This window comes from Mobula birostris, chromosome 10 (genome assembly GCF_030028105.1).
Source record: "Mobula birostris isolate sMobBir1 chromosome 10, sMobBir1.hap1, whole genome shotgun sequence".
Lineage (NCBI taxonomy): Eukaryota > Metazoa > Chordata > Chondrichthyes > Myliobatiformes > Myliobatidae > Mobula > Mobula birostris.
Genome location: NC_092379.1, coordinates 16156820 through 16179460, shown reverse-complemented (window position 1 = coordinate 16179460; position 22641 = coordinate 16156820). Strand labels below are relative to the sequence as shown.

Below are 22641 nucleotides of genomic sequence, written 5' to 3'. Positions count from 1 at the left end.
CTCAGCCGCAAGCTATATTTCGTAGTTAACACCTGGGCATCACCAGAGCAATAAGGCCACAGTTACTGAATTAGGTTCTTAATAGAAAGAGGTACCCACTTCAGTAAGAGACCCTTCATTCTGTAACTATTACATATTCAACCAGCTCCTTCAGTATCAGAATTCCCCATCTGTCCACTTATAATGAAGACCTGCTCACAATCCTTGGGCATTACAACCTGTGAAAGTTATAAAGCCAACTTGCAAACAATAAGGTCTCACAATTGCCACTGCAACAATGCTCTGTTAATCTGTTAAATATAATTGATGAAGGGCCAACATATTAACAAGGACATGGAGATCATTTCCTTACTCCTCTTCAAGATGGCAGCACGGGACCTTTACATCTGACATGTTGGGTTAATACAGCATATCCATTTAAAAGATGCTCGCCCACTATTGCACGAGAGCGGCCAACTAGATCTGCAATGGCACACGTGATGAGGAATTTCATGAGCCAAATCTGAACTAAAGACAAAGTTAATCCTAAAAATTAAATAAAATATTTCTGTTAGATAAGTGGGTTACGACCGAAGGAGAAATGGTTGGAGTAGCTGCAAAGGTGTGTCAAAAATCAAACTTTAAAAAATTAGTGAAAATAGTGAAAAAAAAACTGCCAATATTTATAAAAATATATCTACCAGAAAATACAATAATAGTTCCATACTATTCTTGTCCAGTATGAACGACCCCTACTGAGGGCAAAGAGCTTTTTTTTTGGGCACTAGTACATACCACCTTTAATTACCAACAAGGTTAACTTAAATCTACACATGAATTAGAAATTGATGCACAACATAATGTAGTTACAATCATATTACAAAATGAACAGAAGTATCTACCTTAACTACAGTATACAGACAACATATATACATTTACACATCCCCATTACTAAAGAAATAGAATATTTCGCTGTGCTTGGTGGAAAAGGTACCATAAGGCCAACTTGAGTGTATCAGCTCAGTTTAGAACTCATTATGAGAGCATACTGGGAAAGACATTGAAATGTGTACACTCAGCACAACGACATAGAATGACAAGGCAACGTTTATGTGTGAGTGTGTGAGTGTGTGTAAGGAGTGCATTCACCAAGTGCTCTCTGTCACAATTTGACTGAAATTTTGGAGGACACCAACAAAATACTGGATTCTTACTTCGGCCAAACTTATTCTTTCCTGTCATATATCGTACTTTCTCAGTGCTCTGAATTGACATGTACCTGCAAGTCTTTTCATCCAGGATGCTTCATCAATACCCAAATTGTTAACTATAATCTTCAAAATATTTCCCAGCAGGGCATTGAGATGTTCCGAGGTGATGTTTGTACAGTGCGTTACGTTTTCATCTGTAATATTGTCAGGACCCCGTTCCCACCATCGTGGCAGATAGTTACACAGCATAGGAAGTGTAATTTCAATAACGTGTGGCATCTCGGTATAACGAGCACCAGACTCTGCGAGGTCATTAATTTCCTTCATGAGATGGTCCAGGTCAGGAATATCTGGACACATTTCATCAACGGTGTTCGGCAAACCCAAAACTGTAACAAGCAAAAAAAAAAGAAACAAGAAATCAAATTATCTCCAGTCTGCTCTGTGAACATTATTGTATGCAACACTTACACATGTTAACATACAGTGTTACCAAAAACAGCACAGAAAGTTCTAATACATATTGTGTGCATTGCAAGGGAATACTGAGATGGCAGTGTGCTTTGTGAACTTTGATCAGGATCTTTACATATACAAAGTGTATGAAAAATGGGCAATTCTGAGTAAGAACAGTGATGTCAAGTGTTACGTACACTATGCACAGAATTGTATTTCAATCTGAGGCCTGCAAACGGGGCAGATCACAACTGTAAAAGAGGCTCATGACTTGCTTTGGTATTAATTAGAAGGACTGTCATTATCTGGATGTTGTTAGAGTCCTTGACATTTGTTTTCTTTTAGGTAAATCTCACAGTTACTTATTATATTTATACTAATGCCATGATCATCATCCCCACTGCTCTTCCATCGTTTCTCTGACATCACTTCACCCTTGAATTTCTAATGTTGTAGCTTACACTTTATTCTGCATTGTTATTGTTTTACCTTGTCCCAGCTCAATGCACTGTGCAATCTGTATAAACAGTATGCACGACAAGCTTTTCACTGTGACAATAATAAACCAATTTCAATACCAATAGCAACAATTTTGAGGTATATTAGAATTTTCAGACATATTCTCACTCCCTCAATTACCTGGAGTATTTTACAGATTAGCCAAGCCAATGAAAAAAGCTCAGCTTCTACTGTGCCAAGCTAACACACCACAAGGTGGTCATCCATATAGTCCCAAGTAACTTTATCAAATTTATATTTAATATTTTATTAACTTTCCCATCAATTAAACCCAGTGAACATCAATACTTTTAGTTCCTTTTGTACTTACTGGCTCTTTCCCGCTCAGTCTTTGTGTTATAAACGGAGCAGACATTGTGATCGTTCAGGTGATGCTCAAGGAAGGCCACTGGCATGGCAGCCGCCAATCGCGCAAGACATTCACCGAGAGAGGGACGCTGCCTGCAGTAAAGGCCCACAAATTCAACATAATTTTCAAAACGGAACAGTATTTTCAAAACACCTAGTGTGGAACATGTGCCACCCCTCCAGTCACATTAAAAACATTAGGAATGTGTTCTAAAAAAAATCAGTCAGCACCGAGGTATATGTCCACTGAAAGTGCACAAAATACTTTTAAGATTTGGCATTTCATATCTTTCTAACAATTGCCAGCATCATCAAACAAAAACACTAGTTAGGCAAGGAAACTCTCCATGACCGATAAGAGTACAATCCTAGCCTTGACTTTTGCATTACTCTCTTGTAGCATACTTGATTAAGAGGAACGCATTTTTCCAAAGATTATGCCATTTCAGTCTTAACGTTATTTATGATCAATCTCGGTTTGTCATCCAACACCTTAGCAAGTATCATCAGAATGGCTTTTATTTCATGAAACTGAAATACCAGGCCATGCAATGATTGTTATCCTTGAGAAGACAATACTGTCAACCTGGAGGAACTGTAATAAATAGTAATACTGAAATTAAATCTTCTTCTACCTGATCAGCTTTATCACTGATGCACCATCAATAACACCAAAAGACTGGAAGTAGAGTAAATACTGAAAGGCTTTTATTAGCAGTAAAATGTGACCTCCACCATGCTGAGTATCTGCCCCTGGACTGAGGGGAGGAGCAATGGCGCAATCACCTTTATTCAGGGGTCTGTGGGAGGAGCCACAGGGGCAGTCAGCAGAGGGGCGTGACCAGACAGGTATCCCAGTTACAACATATATATATGGTTTACCACAATCACATATTTTACAGACTGCAAGCTGTTGCTAGCATGAGCCCCTTGTGCCATGCCTGAAGTGAAAATGCTCATAAAAATTTGAAAAAAAACACACTGGCAATTAACCACATCTTTTGACTTAAGCCAACGATGAAATGTGTACTTAAATATTAAATAAATATGCAACTGTTCAAAAGAAATGAAACTTGTTTAATATTTGCACAGATATTCCTGTACGCTGAGATGATCCTCTAGCAGGTCTAAATAATCCTAGGTTCAGTAGACAGATTGCTGAGTGTAAGTGTTGGCAGAGTGCTGGAGTTCTAGCTCCATAGGTGGACCACCTGTCAAGTCCAACATCATATTTACTACACTTCTGAAATATCCACTCAGAGGCCACTTCATTACACCTGTCCCCATGCTCATTAATGCAAATATCGAACCAGCCAATCATGTGGCAGCAACTCAATTCATAAAGGCATGCAGACATGATCAAGAGGTTCAGTTGTTGCTCAGACCAAATATCAAGAATGGGGAAGAAATGTGATCTAAGTGATGTTGACCGTGGAATGATTGTTGGTGCCTGATGGGGTGGGTTGAATATCTTAGAAACTTCTGATTTCCTGGGATTTTCATGCACAACAGTCTTTTCTAGGAGTTTACAGAGAATGGTGTGAAAAACAAAAAACATTCAGTGAGTGGCAGCTCTGTGGGTGATAATGCCTTGTTAACGAGAGGTCAGGGGAGAATGGCCAGACTGGTTCAAGCTGACTGGAAGGTGACAGTAACTCAAGTAACCATGCGTTACAACAGTGGTGCGCAGAAGAACATCTCTGAATGCACAACATATCGAACCTTGAAGTGAATGGGCTATAGCAGAAGAGCAAAGTTCAAAGTAAGTTTACATCAAAGTACACATATGTTACCATACACAACCTTGAGATTCATTTTCTATTGGGCATTCACAAGAAACACAATAGAATCAATGAAAGACCGCCCCCAACAGGATGGACAAACAATCCATGTGCAAAAGACGGCAAACTCTGCAAATACTAAAAGAAAAAAAGGAAATAATAATAAAAATGATAAATACATAAATAAACAAACAAACAAGCAGGCATTAAGCATCAAGAGCATGAGATGAAGAGTCCTTGAAAGAGAATCCATAGGTTGTGGGAACAGTTCAGTGAAGTATCCATCTTGCTTCAAGAGCCTGAGGGGTAATAACTGTTCCTGAACCTGGTGGTACGAGTCCTGAGGCTCCTGTACCTTGTTCCTGATTGCAGTAGTCAGAAGAGGGCATAACTGCACCAGGTTCCACTCCTGTACCTAATAAATCCGCCATTGACTTAGATGAAAATGTAGATGGGTTGGTTAGCAAATTTGCAGATGACACAAAGACTGGTGGAGTTGTGGAGAGTGAAGGCCATCAAGGGATACAGTTAGATATAGTTCACTTATAAATATGGGCAGATGAATAGTAGGAGGAGCTCAGCCCAGTAATGTATGAGACGTTGTAATTTGGGAGGTCAGATGTAAGGGGAAAAGTATACAGTTAAAGGCAAGCTCCTTAACAGTGTTGATTTAGAAAGTGATCTTGGGAACCAAGTCCACAGCTCCCTGTAAGTGGCCACATAAGTAGAAGGCATGGTTGCCTTCATTGCTTACATCACTAAATATAAAGCGTAAGAAAGTAATGATACTTTGGTTAGGTTGCACTAGAAGTTCGGTGTGCAATTCTGGTTGGCCCATTACAGAGATCTTTGGAAAGGGTACAGCAGCAGTTCAAAAGGATGTTTTCAGGATTAGAGCTATCAGGAGAGGTTGACAAACTTGGACTGATCCTCTGGAGCATTAGAGACTGGCTACAGACTTTATGGAAGTTTATAAGATTATAAGAGGTAAGATGGAGATTTCAGAATCTTTTTCTCAGGTTAAAAATGTCAAATACTCGAGGACATGCATTTAAGATGAGAATGATATGTTCAAAGAGTGATATGGACAGGATTTTACACGTTTGAATGGGCTGCTAGGGGTAGTGGTGGAAGCACATCTGATCATGACATTTAAGAGTTTTATAGATAGACACATGAATATGTGTGGAATGAAGATTATGGGTCATGTGTATCCAGAAGAGATTTAGTTTCATTTGGCAGCATATTCAGCATAGACATCTTGGCTGAAGTTGGTTCCTGTGTTCTGCCCAGAAAATGCTGCCAGCAACGCATTAAGCTGCGCATAAAGTTTCAGTTCCATATTCCAGACGTTCATGGGCAAAGAGGAAGGAATTGAGCAGAGGATCAATTTTATAACCCAGTTCCATCAGTATGGAGCCTCAGTTGCCAGAACTATGAAGTTTTGCTCTGAAGTAACCAGACAAGGCTCCTCTGAAGAAGCACACATTATACCATTGGCACTTGTGCAAGCACAATTCACATATTCACAAAGTCAATATGACTGATTTTGTGAAATTTGGCCTTTTACATAACTGACTTGAAGTGTTTGACTTTCTTATAGAAAATGAAAAAAGATGGGCCACACTGTTCACCAAAGCAGATGGCTAACTCTTCATGATACAAATCAAAAATTTAGGATCAACGAATATGTTGAGCTGGGTAAAATTTTCATCCATAGCAATGTAAACTAAAGGAGGTCATTTAAATAGACATTATATACACATTCCAGACCTCCAGCAAAAAAATACAGCTAATTGCCTTTTTCTCTGATCCCAAAATTCTGGAAGCCAAATTCGAGATATGATTTAATTACCTCTCCACATACGAGTTCTTTGTGGTTCCAAGAGAATAGATACTGGACAAGATTCGATAGCAAGCAACCTGGACATCATCCACTGAAAAACACAACCAGACAATTTTTACCATACAACATTTATATCTGTACCTAAATAAAATCTAGACCAGGCAAGAAATGGAAAGCAGATGTATGTGGGAGAGTGGGTGACAGAGGCTGCTGGAGACAATTTCCTAGACTATCCATTTCTCAACTTGTCTTCTAGCTAATGTTTGCATTGGAGTAATAAGTGTGTAAAATACTTTAGGTAAGTTTTCAAACTTCACTGCATGGGTGTTACTCTGGATAAGTTTCTTGAACTTACCTGATTCATTGGATTATTACACCAGCGGATAGTAGGTGATTCTGTTGCATTATATCTTCACATTCTTGCTGACTGACTCTGCCCCTTGTTTGGATAATGTGTAACCGGGTGACCGTCGGATCTTATTCAGTATTGTTAAAAGTGTATTTAGGTATCCATCCGGGTAACGCTAGAATAGTTGTCTGTGCCTTTAAGGGAGATGGTGATATCATTAAGCACGCGCGGGATAGTGGGGAGACCATTTTGCTTTCTGCTGAAGACGTGGTAAGGCGTTGGAATTGGGTTCCTCCCGAGGCTGGGCATGGTGAGGAAAGGTGAGCATTAATTGACAATATCCATGTGAGTTCGTTTATACTTGTCTGCGGATCGAGAATATCGGTGGTTTGACATGCTTTACGTGTGGATACCTTAGATTTTCTCGAGTAAGTGACTCAACGCTGGATTGTGTGGCTTGGGCAAAGTTCCTCACCAGCCAAGTAGGTCAGTCTTCCTGTAATTTAACTACCAAGCAATACCTTGTAAAAGTTGTGCCAAAGTCTACCTTTTGTCTAACTTTATTGTATCAGGACTGATTGTGCATGTGACCGCGTAGAGTGAATGTTTGGTCTCTGTTCGGAAGTTCAACACGTGTGTATGTCTTAGATGAGATGTATTCACCTATATTTTTCATTGCTATGTAGAAGATGCAGGGTGGGTGGGATTCTAATGTTGTTTGTATTGTGTTCCTTCAGGATTGCCACTACTGTATTTGTACTGTATTAGTACCGTATTAGTTCTGGTATTTTTTATACTGCATATGCAATTCTGTCCATACGCAAGGGTGTGGATTGAAAGTTAAACTGAGATTGTAACGGCAAGAACTGGTTGTAAATTCGTTTGTTTTGTTTCGCGACCCTCTTCTGGCACTTAAACATCGAAAACCCATAAAGGAATTAAAACCCGAAAAAGTCTTTGTTGTCCTGAGCGTGTACTTTTCCCCAGGCTACAAATGTTTTAAATTTCAAATGTTCACCCTTGTTTTCAATTCCCTCTCTGAAAATCCCACTTACAGCTTTCAGCAGGCTGGGTTGCATTTCCGGCTTTTTGCAAAGTCTATTTTTAATTGTCCTACTGTTTCCAAATCATTTTTAGATGCCAAGGGACGAAGCCTGGCAACTTCCTTCTAATACCTCCGCTCTACCTTCCATTCTTTCTTTAAGATGCCCCTTAAAACTCAACTCCATGACCAGGCCTTTCAGGCACATCTTCCAGTGACTGAGTCTCAAATGTTTGCTTGATGATGTCTACATTAAGAAACTTGGGATGAATTAATATGTTAGAAACATAAATGTAGGTTGTGGTTGCTGTGGGCAGTGAAGACAGAAATCATCTGATCACATCCTCCAGCTGTTGATGACACTTCTGAATGCCTGGCTGCAACACCTTGACCAGACTTTCTTACAAAAAGGACCTTCCATTATAATTATGAAAACAGGAATTCAGAATGGAAACATTGTCATAAAGTACAGATTGATGTTTGTCTGTCTGTCTTGGTACCATATCCGATGCAGACTTTGGTGACCATGGTTTTCCATATAGATCTATCCTTCATTTTTTGGATGACTTCCGATTTCCTCGATGTGTAGCCACCTGGCTATGTTTTTGATGTACATAAGCCGAGGTCTTTCTCTAGGTTTACTCCCCTCGATCTTTCCAGAGAGCATGAGTTTTCCTAGTTCATCTTTCCACATGATGTGTCCTAGGAACCTGAGTTGTCTTTCTCTTATTGTTGGAATGAGTGATCGAATTGCTTGGGCTCTTCTGAGAACTCCTTCATTTGATGTGTGGTTTGTAGGATTGATGTAGGCCATTTAATATATTTTAATGTGTTGCTATGGATTAGTTAGTGCATAAAAGCCAGTAAAAAAGTGTGATACTTACAGATAACATCATCTCCGAATTGATGCTGGGCCAAATGATCAAACAATGAGGTAAGTACAGGCAGAAGGGCCACTGTTGTGTAGTTAATATTCTGAGCAACTCCTTTTACTTGGGTTCGACTCTGTGAGACTTTGCCAAGCTTCAGATTTTCCACTGTTTTCTCAATATCTTCAGAGGCACCTTCAAATAATGACCGCAGACCAGCTTTCACTATTTCAGGTCCGGATTTCATCACTGTCCTGTTAACAAATAGAAAAGCACATGTTCCGAAGCTTTCAAATTTCTAGGGTAACACACACACACACACACACACAGAGTGCTGGAGCATCTCAGCAGGTTAGGCAGCATCTATGGAGAGGAATAAAGATTCGACGTTTCTGACCCAGATCCTTTGACAGGACTGGAAAGGAAGGGGGAAGAAACCAGAATAAGAAGGTAGGAGGAGGGAGACGGAGTACAATCTAGAAGGTGATAGATGGAAAAGGTAAAGGGCTAAAGAAGAAGGAATCTAAAAGGAGAGGAGCATGGACCATGGGAGAAAGGGAAGGAAGAAGGACATTAGAAGGAGATGATAGACAGGTGAGAAGAAGAGAAGGGGTAAGAGAAGAGCCAGAATAGGGAACATAAAAGGAGAGAAGGTGAAGGGGGTGGTGGGGAGAAATTATTGTAAGTTGGAGGAATTGATGCTCATGCTGTGAGGTTGGAGGCTACCCAAACGGAATGAGGTGTTACTCCTCCATCCTAAGAGTGGTCTCATCATAGCAATGGACGAGGCCATGGACCGACATGTCAGAATGGGAATGGGAGTGGAATTGAAATGGTTAGCCATCAGGAAATCTTCCCTGTTGCAAATGGGGCAAAGGTGCTCAACAAAGCTGTCACTGCAACTGGATATAACTGTTTACAAGTGTTTGTGGATTGTTATGAATGCTTAGATGGATAATGGGTATGCCACAAGGGATTCAAGGCCCTTTATTGAGGGCCCGGGACAAAACTAGATGTAGAACGCTTGATGGGAACAGAACCAAGAAATCAGGAAAAAGGAAGGCTTGGTCCATAACTTGATTTAAACTCAGGGCTTCAAATGAATAAATAAATGCTTACCTGGCATCCAGAGATCTTGCTAAAATATGCAAACAGTTTATGACTGCAGGAGCATCAGTACCTGTTTTGTAAATGAGAGGAATTATTCAGATGTGTGTCAATAATGTTTCACACCTATCAGTTTGTCATTAATGCTTGCTTTGAATTACACACGCAACAAGAGTTTTGGAGTTATATGCCATATTGTTCCCATTAGAAAAACACTGCAGACTTCAGTAGACAAAGATCAGAAAACAGGCTCCTCTAAAACAAATACATCATAACGATTGTTACTGTCGTACATTGCTTCAGACTTTCTGAATCTTTTGTTCAAATCATGCCAACATAAGTTCAGTGATAACACCTTCACCTCTGAGTTGAATGAAACTCAACAAACTTACCAGCACTTTTCAGTACAGAGGATAGGCTGCATTATTGAAAGTACTGTGCTTTGGATGAGATGTTAAATTAATTGGTGATCCTGGTGGATGTAAAAGATTCCATAGCACAAAATCGAAGTTTCCTGACAAACACTACAGTCAGTTTGGTCTCTTTCTGGACACATACATGTTCAGTCATACATGTATCTATTACCAAGTATTGTAATTTTATTGTTTTATAAGGTGATTACACTGATGAAATATATTTATGTAAATAGAATTTATCTTTAACATTAAAGAACATGAATATACAAACAGATGGAACAGTTTGCACCTGAACTGGAGGGGGACTAATATCCTAGTGGGAAGGTTTGCTGGTGGTGCATGGGTTAAAACTAGTGATGTAGGGGGATAGAAACCAGAATGCCAGAACAGATAGCGGAGTGGTCATGGAGAAAGTTGTTGTTAAGCCTACATACAAAGTCAGGAGTCAAAAGGTGGAGCATGGTGCGACTAATGTTCTGAGCTGCGAATATTTCAATGCAAGAAGTATTGTAGGAAGGGTGGATGAGTTTAGGGCACGGATCAGCACATGGAGTTAAGACATTGTAGCCATTAGTGAGACTGGGTTGCAGGAGGAGCAGGACTGGCAGCTCAATGTTCCCTGGGTTCCATTGTTTTAAATGTGATAGAGTGGAAGGGATTAAAGAGGGAGGGGTCCCATTACTACTCAAGGAAAATGTCATAGCAGTGCACAGTTAGGACAGACTGGGGAGCTTGTCTAGTGAGGCTTTATGGGTAGAATTGAGGAATAAGAAAGGTATAAACACATTAATAGGATTATATTATAGACAACCCACCAGTCTGCGGATTCAGAATCAAATTTGTAGAGAGGTTGTATACTGTTGCTCGAAACATAAGGTTGTACATAAGGGTGTGAGGTTGACCAACTCTCCACTTTCCAAAGGGAATCACTCCCTTCGTGATTCCCATATCCATTTGTCCCTCCCCACTAATCTCCCTCCTGACACCTATCCCTGCAAGCGGCCAAAATGCTACACCTGCCTATTCACCTCCTCCCTCAACCCCACTCAGGGCACTAAACAGTCCTTCCAGTGGAGGCAACACTTCACCTGCAAATCTGCTGGGGTTGTCTATTGTGTCTGGTGCTCCCAACATGGCCTCCTCTACATTGGTAAAACCCGACGTAAATTGGCGGACTGCATTGTCGAGCACCTTCACTCTAAGAGCTGAATTTTCTGACGGCCAGCAATGTCAATTCCGATTTTCAATTCTGTTCCTGACGTGTTAATCCTTAGCCTCCCCTTTTGTCATGATAAGGCCACTCTCAGAGTGGAGGAGCAACACCTCATATTCTGCCTGAGTAGCCTCCAACCTGATTGCATGAACATTGATATCTCCTAAAATTCGCTCCCCTTCTTCTTCCTCTATTCCCCACGCTGGCCTCTTAATTCTTCTCAGCTACATGTTACCTCTCCCTGGTGCCCCTCCTTCCTTCCTTTCTCCCACGGTCCATTTTCCTCTCCAGCATTTTACCATTCCCACCCATCTCGCTTCACCTCTCACCTTCTAGCTATCTTCATACTCCTTCCCACCTCTTTATTCTGCTGTCTCCCCCCTTTCTTTCCAGTCCTGAAAAAGGGTCTCGGGCCAAAACGTCGACTATTTCCATAGATGCTGCCTGACCTACTGAGTTCCCCCAGCATTTTGTGTGTGTTGCTTTGGATTTCCAGCATCTGCAGAATTTCTTGTGTTTACCATGTAATCGTAGGTGATATCAACTTCCCCCATATTGACTGGGACTCCCATATTATAAAAGGGCTGGATGAGAAAGAGTTTGTCAAATGTGTTCAGGAAAGTTTCCTTAATCAGTACACAGAAGTCCCAACTAGAGAGAGTACGATACTAAATCTCCTATTGGGGAAAGAGACAGGGCATTTGACAGAAATTTGTGAAGGGGAACACTGCGCATCTAGTGATCAGAATACCATTATTTTCAAGGTAATTATGGAAAAGGATAGGTCTAGTCCTCAGGTGAGATTCTAAATTGGAGAAAGGCCAATTTTGATGGTATCAGAAAGGATCTAGCAAGTGTGGGTTGGGACAGGTTGTTTTCTGGCAAAGGTACACTTGGCAAGTGAAATTCAAAAGTGAAATTTTTAGAGATTCTGTCAGAACAAAAGGCAAGGATAACAGGTTTAGGGAACCTTGGTTTTCGAGAGATAGAGGCCCTGGCGAAGAAAAAGAAGAAGGTGCATGGTAGGTATAGACAGGAAGGAACAAATGAGGTACTTGAGGAGAAAAGTGCAAGAGAACACTTCAGAAGGAAATCAGGAAGGCTGAAGAAGATTGCCCTAGTAGGCAAGGTGAAGGAAAATCCTAAGGGTATATTAAGAGTAAAAGGATTTCAGGAGACAAAATTGTCCTCTGGAAGATCAGAGAGAGAATCTACGCGTGGAACCGAAAGTGATGGTGGAGATCTTAAATGGTTTTTTTGCACCTGTATTTACTTGGGAGACAGATACGAAGTCTATAAAAGTGAGGCAGAGCAGCAGCGAGGTCTTGGAACTATACAGATTACAAAGGAGGTGTTTGTTGTTTTGAGGCAAATTAGAGTGGATAAATCCCCAGGGCCTAACAAGGAGTTTCTTCCAAACCTGTGGGAGGCTAGTGCAGACATTGCAGTGGCCCTAGCAGAGATATTTAAAAAAAATTAGCCATGGGTTAGGTGCCAGAGGATTGGAGGTTTGCCAATGTTGTTCTGTTGTTTAAGAAAGGCTCTAAGAATAAAGCAGAAAATTACAGGCTGGTGAGCCTGACATCATTAGTGGGGAAGTTATTCAAAGGAACCAGATGTATGAGTATTTGGACAGACAGGGACAGATTAGGGACAGTCAACATGGCTTTGTGGTGGTAGGTCACGTCTAACGAATCTTATAGAGTTTCTCAAGGAAGTTACCTGGAAGGTGGATGAAGGCAAGATAGTGGATATTGTCCACATGGACTTTAGCAAAACACTCGACAAGGTCCCGCGTGGGAGGCTGGTCAAGAAGGTTCAGTTGCTCAGCATTCAAGATGAGGTAGTAAATTGGATTAGACATTGGCTTCGTGGGAGAAGCCAGAGAGTGGTAGTAAATGGTTGCCTCTCTGACTGGAGACCTACGCCGAGTGGTGTGCCACAGGGATCTGTACTGGGTCCATTGTTTGTCATCTATATTAACAATCTGGATGACAATGTGGTAAACTGGATCAGTAGATTTGTGGATGACACTAAGCTTGGGGGTGTAGTGAATAGCGAGGAAGACTATCAAAGTTTGTAGTGGAATCTGGACCATCTGGTGAAACAGGCTGAAAAATAGAAGATGGAATTTAATGCAGATAAACGTGAGATGTTGCACTTTAGGAGGCCCAACCAGGGTAGGTTGTACATGGTGAGTGGTAGGGCACTGAGGAGCGTTATAGAACAGAGGAATCTGGGGATAGAGATCCATAATCCTTTGAAAGTGGCGTCACAGGCAGATAGGGTCATAAAGAAAAGTTCTGGGACTCTGGCCTTAATAAATCAATGTACTGAGTACAGGAGATGGAATGTTATGCCGAAATTGTGTATGACATTGGTGAAGCCTAATTTGGAGTACTGTGTGCAGTTTTGCTCACTTACTGACGGGAAAGACATCAATAAGATTGAATGAGTGCAGAATAAATTTACAAGGATGTTACCGGTGTTAGAGTGAGTTTTTGGGTAGATGATTCATTTACACTTAAGTGACTCTGGCCACCAGTCTTCTGTTTGACAAAGTACTGTGGGTTGAGTTCACAACAATGCGCTTCCTAAAAGTTGTGAATATCAGGGTACTAGCCATACGCTGCGGATGGAAGTGTGAAGTTTACAGGTAGTTTCGAAGACAGTATTATCTATACTTTATAATATTAATTGTCCTCTATGTTAGCACGTAAAATACCAAATAAATGTATTGTGGATTTGACTTGCACTCCTAAAGGCTGTGAGTACCAACCCAGACATGTTGGCGTCGGAAGGAAAGAATGAAGTCAGAAGGTGTGATGTTTTGTATGCAGCTTCGAAAGGAAGCATTGTCTTTGCATTGTCTATAACTTTTAAAATAGCGATTGCCCTTTGTGTTTAGCATATAAATATCGAGCCCACATTGGGCTAGCAGACATTTCTACTGAAAACGTCTCTGTCCGTATGATGCCTGCTGTACCTTGTTGTGTCGAATAAAGAAGCTGCTTTGTATTTACCAGTGACTCTGTCTCTCCAGTGATTTCATCCACACCACAACACCGGGACTTGAGGACCTGAGTTATAGGGAAAGACTGAATTGGTTAGGACTTTATTCCCTAGAATGTAGAAGATTGAGGGGAGATTTGATGGAGGTATTTAAAATTACGAAGGGTATGGATAGGTTAAATGCAAGTAGGCTTTTTCCAGTGAGGTTGGGTGAGACTAGAACTAGAACTAGAAGGTCATGGGGTAAGTGTGAAAGGTGAAATGTTTAAGGGGAACTTCTTCACTCAGAGGCTGGTGAGAGTGTGGAACACACTGCCAGTGTAAGTGATGGATGGAAGGTAAAATTTCAACATTTAGGAGTAATTTGGATAGGTACATGGATAGGAGGGGTATAGAGAGCTATAGAGGTCGATGGGACTAGGCAGATTAATGGTTAGGCATGGACTAGATGGGCTGAAGAGCCTGTTACTGTGGTGTAGTGTTCTATGCCTCTATACCTTTCAAACCAGTTCTGAGTAAGGATAAAACTGGATATTGCAGGAAGATACTAAATTGGTGGAGGGCAAATTACCACTGGATAAGACAGGAGCTAAGGGGCAGTGATTGGGGACAGCTGTTGTCAGTCAAGTCCATGCCTGACATGAGGGAGTTGTTGATCAGAGATCAGGATTGGCAGTAAGGGCAAGGATGGTAAGATAAGGTAGCCTTAGATGAAATGATTGTTGCTAATTTTAGACAGGAAGGAGAAGACAGCGAGATTAGTTTTAGTTGTCCATATACATCAACACATCGGACATACAGTGAAATGTGTTGTTTGTGCCAAGGACCAACACAGTCCAAGAATGTGCTTTGGGCAAGGATATACAAGTCTCATCATGCTTCCGGTGCAGACAATTACTAACCCAGACACAAAAGGAAGCAAATATAAAGTTTAGGAAGCTTAAATTGGCTGGGCCCCTGCGGCATTTAAAGACAGCAGGGAAGTATTCAAGCAGCTGATCAGGAAGACCAAAAGGGGCCATAAAATGTCCATGGTGAGAAGGGTCAAGGACAATTAGAAAGGCATTTTATAATTACATTAAGAAAAAGATAACAAGGAGAGGGTAGGTCTACTCAAGGATAAAGGAGGGAAGTTATGTTTGGAGTCAGAACAAGGGGCTGAGAGTGCTTTGTGTCAATATTTACTGAACAGTAGAAACAGGAGGATAGTGAAAATAGATTGGGGCTTGCTAATGTGCTGAGACATCTAGAGATTAAGAAGATAGAGCTGGGTCTTCTGATAAGCATTAAGTTGTATTAGTCCCCAGGATCTGATAGCACGTGCCCCTGAATACTGAAAGAAGCCAATGAGGAGATTACTGGGGTTTTGGTGGATATTTGTGTCCTCACCAGCAAAATTTATGCAGTAAATTTTGTGCCTTTATTCAAAAGGGAAACTGGTAATTATAGGCCAACGAACCTGATGTCAGTGGTAAGGAAGTTATTGCAAAGGATACTGAAGGATAGGATCTATGCACATTTGGAATAATATGCCTTACAAATTTGATTGAGCTTTCTCATGAGGTGACAAAGATGCTTGACGAGGGCAGTGGACTTTATAATGGTGGGTTGATTCAGAAGAAAAAGATGTGTGGGATCATGGGAATTGCAAGTGTGGATTCAGAAGTGGCTTGCCCATATAACACAGAGAGTAGAGGTAGAAGGCTATTATTTTGGCTGGAATGCATGACTGGTGGTGTTCAAAGGTTGGTCCTTTGTTGTTTATGATATACAGTATGACTTGGATGAAAATGTAGATGGCTGGATTAGCAAGCTTGTGGATGACACCAAGATTGGTAGACAGTGTAAAGGACTATCAAAGAATACAGCAGGATATACACTCAGTGGCCACTTTATTAGGTACACCTGCTCATTAATGCAAATATCTAACCATGTGGCAGCAACTCAATGCATAAACGCATGCTGATATGGTCAAGAGGTTCAGTTGATGTTCAGAACAAACATCAGAATGGGGAAGAAATAGGATCTAAGTGACTGTAGACAGATTGTTGGTGCCAGACAGTTTGAGTATCTCAGAAACTGCTGATCTCCTGGGATTTTCAGATTTTCAGGCACAACGGTCTCTAGAGTTTACAAAGGATGGTGCGGAAAACAAGTACACATCCAGTAAGCAACAGCTCTGTGGGTGAAAACACCTTGTTAAATACAGAAGTCAAAGGAGAATGGCCAGAGTGGTTCAAGCTGACAGGAGGGTGACAGTAACTCAAATAACCACACGTTACAACAGTGGTGTGCAGAAGAGCATCCCTGAATGCACAACACGTTGAACCTTGAAGTGGATGGGCTACAGCAGCAGAAGATCACCAACATGGTTAGGAGGTACCTAATAAAGTGGCCAGAGTGTAGATTAGTTAGAGATACAGGCTGAGAAATGGCAGATGGAGATTTTTTATCTGGGCAGTGTGAAGTATTGCACTTTGGGAAGTCAAATAAAAGGAGAAAGTATACACTTGAAGGCAGACCCCTTAAAAGCAGTGAGGTACAGAGAGACATTGGGGTTCTAGTCCATTGTTCGCAAGTGAATAGGGCAGTAAAGAAAGCATATGGCATGCCTTTATTAGCAGGGCTGTTGAATATATGATTAAGTAAACCATGCCTCAACTATGCAATACTTTTGTCAGCACTTGGGAGTATTGCATGCAGTTCTGGTTTCCCTATCATAGGAAGGATGTAAGGAATATGAGGTGGGTGCAAAAGAGTTGCCAGGATTCTGCCTGAGGGTATGAGCCATAGGGAAACATTGGACAAACTTGGGTTGTTCTTCCTCGAGCACTAGAGGCTGGGTGGACATGTGGTAGTGGTTTTTAAAATGATTAGCAGTGTAGATAGGGTAGACAGCCAGAATTTGTCTTCCAGAGTGGAAATATCAAACACCAGAGAGGATGCTTTTAAAGCTAATAGGGGGAAGTTTGAAGGTGATATGAGAGGCAAGTTTATTTTTACACAGCGAGTAATAGGTATCTGGAATGGGTTACCTAGGGTAGTAGTGGAAGCAAGCAGTATGGTGGAGTTTAAGATGCTTTCAGATGCACATGGATAGGATGGAATATAGACGATATACAGGAGGAGGATATTTGTTTTATATTGGCGTCAAGGTTGACACAACCTTGTTGGCCAAGTAGCCTGTGCAGTATTGTAATGTTCTATATTCTATACTTGGCCGGGGAAAGTAACAAAAAAGAGATTTTTAACACAACATCCTTGCAGCGATTGCACGATCAACACTTTTGTTTCTTGGCAATGGATTTAGATCTCAGTTCATCCGAGAGGCATCAACAAAGTGTGTTATACTAACAACATTGTACTATAAACCTCCAAATCTACCAGGAGAAAGGGAATAAGACTACAGAAATTCAGATATAGCAAATGATGAAGGTCTCAACACATTCAAGCAATCTACTATACTCATTCATTTTGATAGCAGAGTTAGTGGCCCTGAAATAAATATTTAGTGGCCGTGACCAAACTGTATTCCACCTGTTGCGTTGCCTTCTTAGATGAAGAAAACAACTTTTCATTCAAGCATTCGTACAATTACTCGTGGAAAAAAACCAATTAAATATAGAGCCGATGTGTTGAGCTGCAATCATTCACTTGGTCCTTGGCAGAATTTTATTTACCACCTCTTTTCCACTCTAGCAGTTTGGATTCCTCCACTGCCCAATGTACCTTGATGAAATAATCTGTTCAACCTCTCTCCACCTTTCTTAGGGATTCATTTTATGGCTAAAGAACAGAATCTGTATCAATAGACAATAGACAATAGGTGCAGGAGTAGGCCATTCGGCCCTTTGAGCCAGCACCATTATTCACTGTGATCCTGACTGATCGTCCACAATCAGTACCCGGTTCCTGCCTTCTCCCCATATCCCATGACTCCACTATCTTTAAGAGCTCTATCCATCTCTTTCTTGAAAGCATCTAGAGAACTGGCGTATTCCACAGATCCACAACTCTCTGGGTGAAAAAGCTTTTCCTCAACTCCATTCTAAATGGCCTACCCCTTATTCTCAAATTGTGGCCTCTGGTTCTGGACTTCCCCAACAACGGGAACATGTTTCCTGCCTCCAGCGTGTCCAATCCCTTAATAATCTTATATGTTTCAATCAGATCCCCTCTCATCCTTCTAAATTCCAGTGTATACAAGCCCAGTCGCTCCAATCTTTCAACATATGACAGTCCTGCCATCCCGGGAAATAACCTCGTGAACCTACGCTGCACTCCCTCCATAGCAAGAATATCCTTCCTCAAATTTGGAGACCAAAACTGTACACAATATTCCAGGTGTGGTCTCACCAGGGCCCTGTACAACTGCAGAAGGACCTCTTTGCTCTTATACTCAACTCCCCTTGTTATGAAGGCCGACATTAGCTTCCTTCACTGCCTGCTGTACCTGCATGCTTACTTTCAGTGACTGATGAACAAGGCCACCTAGATCTCATTGTACTTCCCCTTTTCCCAACTTGACACCATTCAGATAGTAATCTGCCTTCCTGTTCTTGCCACCAAAGTGGATAACCTCACATTTATCCACATTAAACTGCATCTGCCATGCATCCGCCCACTTACCCAACCTGATGAAGGGTCTCGGCCTGAAACATCATCCATTTATTCCTCTCCTTAGATGCTGAGTTCCTCCAGCACTTGGTGTATGTTCCTCAGGATTTCCAGCATCTCCTGAATCTTGTGTTTAGAATATGCGTTATCGCCTGTAAACCTGATGTCTTTCAATTTCTAATAATGTCTTTTTCTCATGGAAGCCGTAGTTAATACTAACAAAAAAAAACTAGCTTCAAAGTAGCTGCCAAAACAAGGTGCTAGCTGAATTATTTAAGGCACCAAACTGCTACAACAGCAAGTTTGAAGACATGGGCCTCAATCATCTGAGTCTGCTAAGAACATAGGGACAGGGAGTCCTGTGTCACAAGATCAAACCCAGAATTAAGTTTAGTGCTTCTGCTGGCGTTTTAATGTAGCCCTGCTTATCACATTACACATGGTTAGGTGCTGACCATGATGTTGCTCTGCATAGCATGGTCTAATTCAAGTACTTCCATGGCTATTCAAACAGAGGTAGGGAGTTGGAAGTCAGGGAAAATATGCTTTCACAAGAGATTATAAATGATCACATTCACAGTGTTTTCCTTGCCTTACCGATAAGGGTAATGAGAACGCTGTGAGAATCTGCTACAGTCACTAAGTCTTAGCTACAGGGGACCAAGATGACAACTAGTGACTATTAAGGCAGTCTCCAAGATTCGGCACAGCAGGTACTTCAGTGATCTAACCAGAAAATACAAGTTCCACATCATATCTACTGTCTGTAGCAGTTAGGTTTACTCTGCCTAACCCCGTTGCACCCATCAAATTAGTCCTCATCTCCACCTATCACACAAGTAGTCATACAAAACAGGCCCACCTACCATCTTGTATCTACCTATACTAATCCTATTTATTAGCACTTTGCCTGGAGTCTACTTTCAGAGAATCCATTCAGCATCACCTCCTTTCCATTTCTTGAGATGATGTGCTGCCACAATACATCCTTCTACTAAATCCAGAAAGGACCTGGGGACCAAAAAGAGTGTAACTCTTTACTGTAGCCCCAGGATGTGAAGAAAAAGCAAAGACCCCCCTCAACTGCTGCATACTCACATCTAACACACCTTCTCATATCCCATTCCCCAAACTCCTTGCAATCCCTTCTGATGTACAAACTGGAAAAAGACAAAAGAATAAATCTCTTACTTAAACCCCTGTCTACATAAGCCCACTCAGTTGAATGGAATGCTCCTGCAATTTCTGGGAAATTAGGAGGGCTCTAATGTTGCTGGTAATCATGCAGAGATGAGGAAGCGAGGAAGGCTTTCAAAGCTTGCAGTGGGACCTGGGCCAGCTGGAAAAGTGGGCCGAGAAATGGCAGATGGAATTTAATACAGATGACTGTGACGCTTTGCAGTTTGAGAGGACAGACTGGGGTAGCACTTACACAGGGAATGGGCACTGAGGAGTGCGGTAGAACAGAGGGATCCGGGAACACAAATCTATAATTCCTTGAAAGTGGCGTCACAGGTCAATAGGGTCGTAAAGAGAGTTTCTGGCCTTCATAAATCAAAGTACAGGAGTTGGAATTTTAAGTTGAAGTTGTACAAGATGTTGGCAAGGCCTGATTTGGAGTATTGTGTGCAGTTCTGGTCACCTAAGATCAACTGTAGGGCATTCTAAAACAGAAGGAACGGTCAGAGGTCATAGTAAATGTCTGTACCAATGACGTAGGAAGAAAAAGGGATGAGGTCCTATAATATGAATTTAAGGCGTTCTCTAGCAGATTAAAGAAGAGGACTCCAAGGCTGACATCTCCACGTTATTTGCGGTGTTATGTGGTCCTGAGTACAGCAACAGGGGAAATAAGTCAGGTAAACACATGCAAGTAATGGGATGGTGTAGGAGGGACGGCAGGAGGGCTTTAACTTTATGGATCATTAAGAACATGTCTTGGGTCCGTGGGATCTGTACAGGCAGGACTGGGTACACCTAATGTGTCCGATATCAATGATAGAGGGTTGGTTCATGCTGCTGAGAAGTTTTTAAACTAGTTGGGGTAATTTCAATGTAGAGTTGTAGTCCACAGAGTTCTACAGTCGAGAAATAGTCCCACCATATCCATTCTGAATCTCTCCTGCACCCCGTCCAGTGCAATCCCATGCTTACTATCATGAGGTGACTAGAACTGCAAACAGTACTTCCTGTGTCCTAGCCAACATTTTAGTAGGTCGTACAAAGTCCTCCCAACACTTACACTTTACGTCCTGGCTACTGAGGCAAGCTTCCTGCATGCCTTTTTCACTGTGCTATCTGTCTGGAAGCTACCTTGGACTTGTACGTCCTCTGTTCTTCAATATTCCCTGGAGTCCTACCATTCGTGGTGTATATCTACAGTTATTAGACACACAAGATGCATCACCGCACACTTATCAGGATTGAGTTCCAAGTGCCATTGCCGTGGCTATCTCATCTGCTGATGTATATCATTCTGTTCCCCAAGACTACCCTTCAACTTATCAACAATATTATCAACTTTTGTGTCATTAGACAGGATCTGTCAAACACAGACTGACAGCAGCTTGTAAACATATAATTGCAGGTCTATTTTACATCTGGGAAGTGACAGTTTTTCTCAAAGTGAAATGGGCCAACGTTTAGGTCACAGTGGAGGGGGTCAGAACCCCTTACATCAAGGGAAACGGATGGCTTCTTGAAGGAGAAAAAGGGGGCAGAGGCACATAAAAGGTATAGGGCAGCAAAAACAGGGGAGGACGAAGAGGGGCCACAAAGTAATACCAACTGATTAAAAAGATCAAGGCATTTTTATAGTATACTCAGAGCAAGAAGATAACTGTAGATAGGGTGGGACCCATTAGGGGCCAAGGGCAGGCTCTGGTACTTCTGGTAAAATGGCAGTGTGTATACATTCAGCAGACTCTCAGGCGCCAAGCAAAGGTGCTTCTTTCTTTGTTAAATGTGCTTTTATATATAGTAAGACTATTCTTAACTTCCATAACTACGTGTACAGCAGGTCTACCACATCAGTGAACTGCTTATTGTTCAGAGTAACCACCCGATGGTGCAGAGAAGGCGAGTCAGGATATCAGGCCGAAGGATTCCAGCTGGCGCAAAGGTGGTGTGTAGTGAAACCGCGAGTGACTGTTTTGGACGTTTCTTTTGTGATCGCAGGACCCTGTTGGGCTTTGATAGCCGCAGGCCTGCTTCCCTTGTTTGATGGCGAAGCAGGCGGCAGAGCTGCAGTGTTGCCTCAGTTGTGGCAAGGACTAGCCCTCAGGCCTGCGGGCTTGCATTGTGGCGTGGCGTCTGGGCTCGGTTGGGGATGGCCTCCCCTGTTGGTGCTGTCCTCCAGTGTTGGATTGGTGGAATTACAAGCTGGATTGCTGGGAACCATTAGTTTGTGGGACTTGTCACTCAGGCTCTTGGACTAAAAATGTGTTTTCTTACATGCCTATGTTCATTTTTCCCCCTTTCTTGTTATTTTGGATGCACACGTTTGTCTTTGCACCTTGGCCTCAAAGGAACGCAGTCTCAATCGGCTCTATCCATGTCTGACTTGAATGACAATTAAACTTGATTCGACTTGATTTGATCTGATTTGCATGTAACCATTAAACATAGATAGGGATTAGACAAATAATTATCAACCAGTGAGTGTAATAGCAGTGGCAGGGAAATTACTGAAAAAACACTAAAAGACAGGATCAATTTGAAATGGGAAAGGCAGGCATTGAATATGAAGCTAGCACAGATTTCCTGGTGGGTGATCCTGTTTACCCAATTTAACTGAGCTTTTTGAAGTGATAACCCAATAGATGAGTGTAGGACAGCTGATGTAGTTTACATGGTGTTTGATAAGGTCCCATGAGG

At 41.7% G+C, this 22641-nt stretch overlaps 1 protein-coding gene across 5 annotated transcripts in view; it reads right to left on the bottom strand.

The window, feature by feature from the left end:
- LOC140203840 (ryanodine receptor 1-like) overlaps positions 1–22641 on the bottom strand; it is a 575532-nt gene that overhangs the window by 170985 nt on the left and 381906 nt on the right. For all 5 annotated transcript variants that reach the window (XM_072269965.1, XM_072269967.1, XM_072269966.1 and 2 more), the window contains exons 62-66: positions 9520–9580; positions 8416–8654; positions 6150–6231; positions 2476–2606; positions 1259–1579 (exon numbers count right to left, since the gene is read on the bottom strand). In XM_072269965.1, the coding sequence (XP_072126066.1) occupies positions 1259–1579; positions 2476–2606; positions 6150–6231; positions 8416–8654; positions 9520–9580 (834 nt within the window). The remainder of the gene's footprint in view (positions 1–1258; positions 1580–2475; positions 2607–6149; positions 6232–8415; positions 8655–9519; positions 9581–22641) is intronic.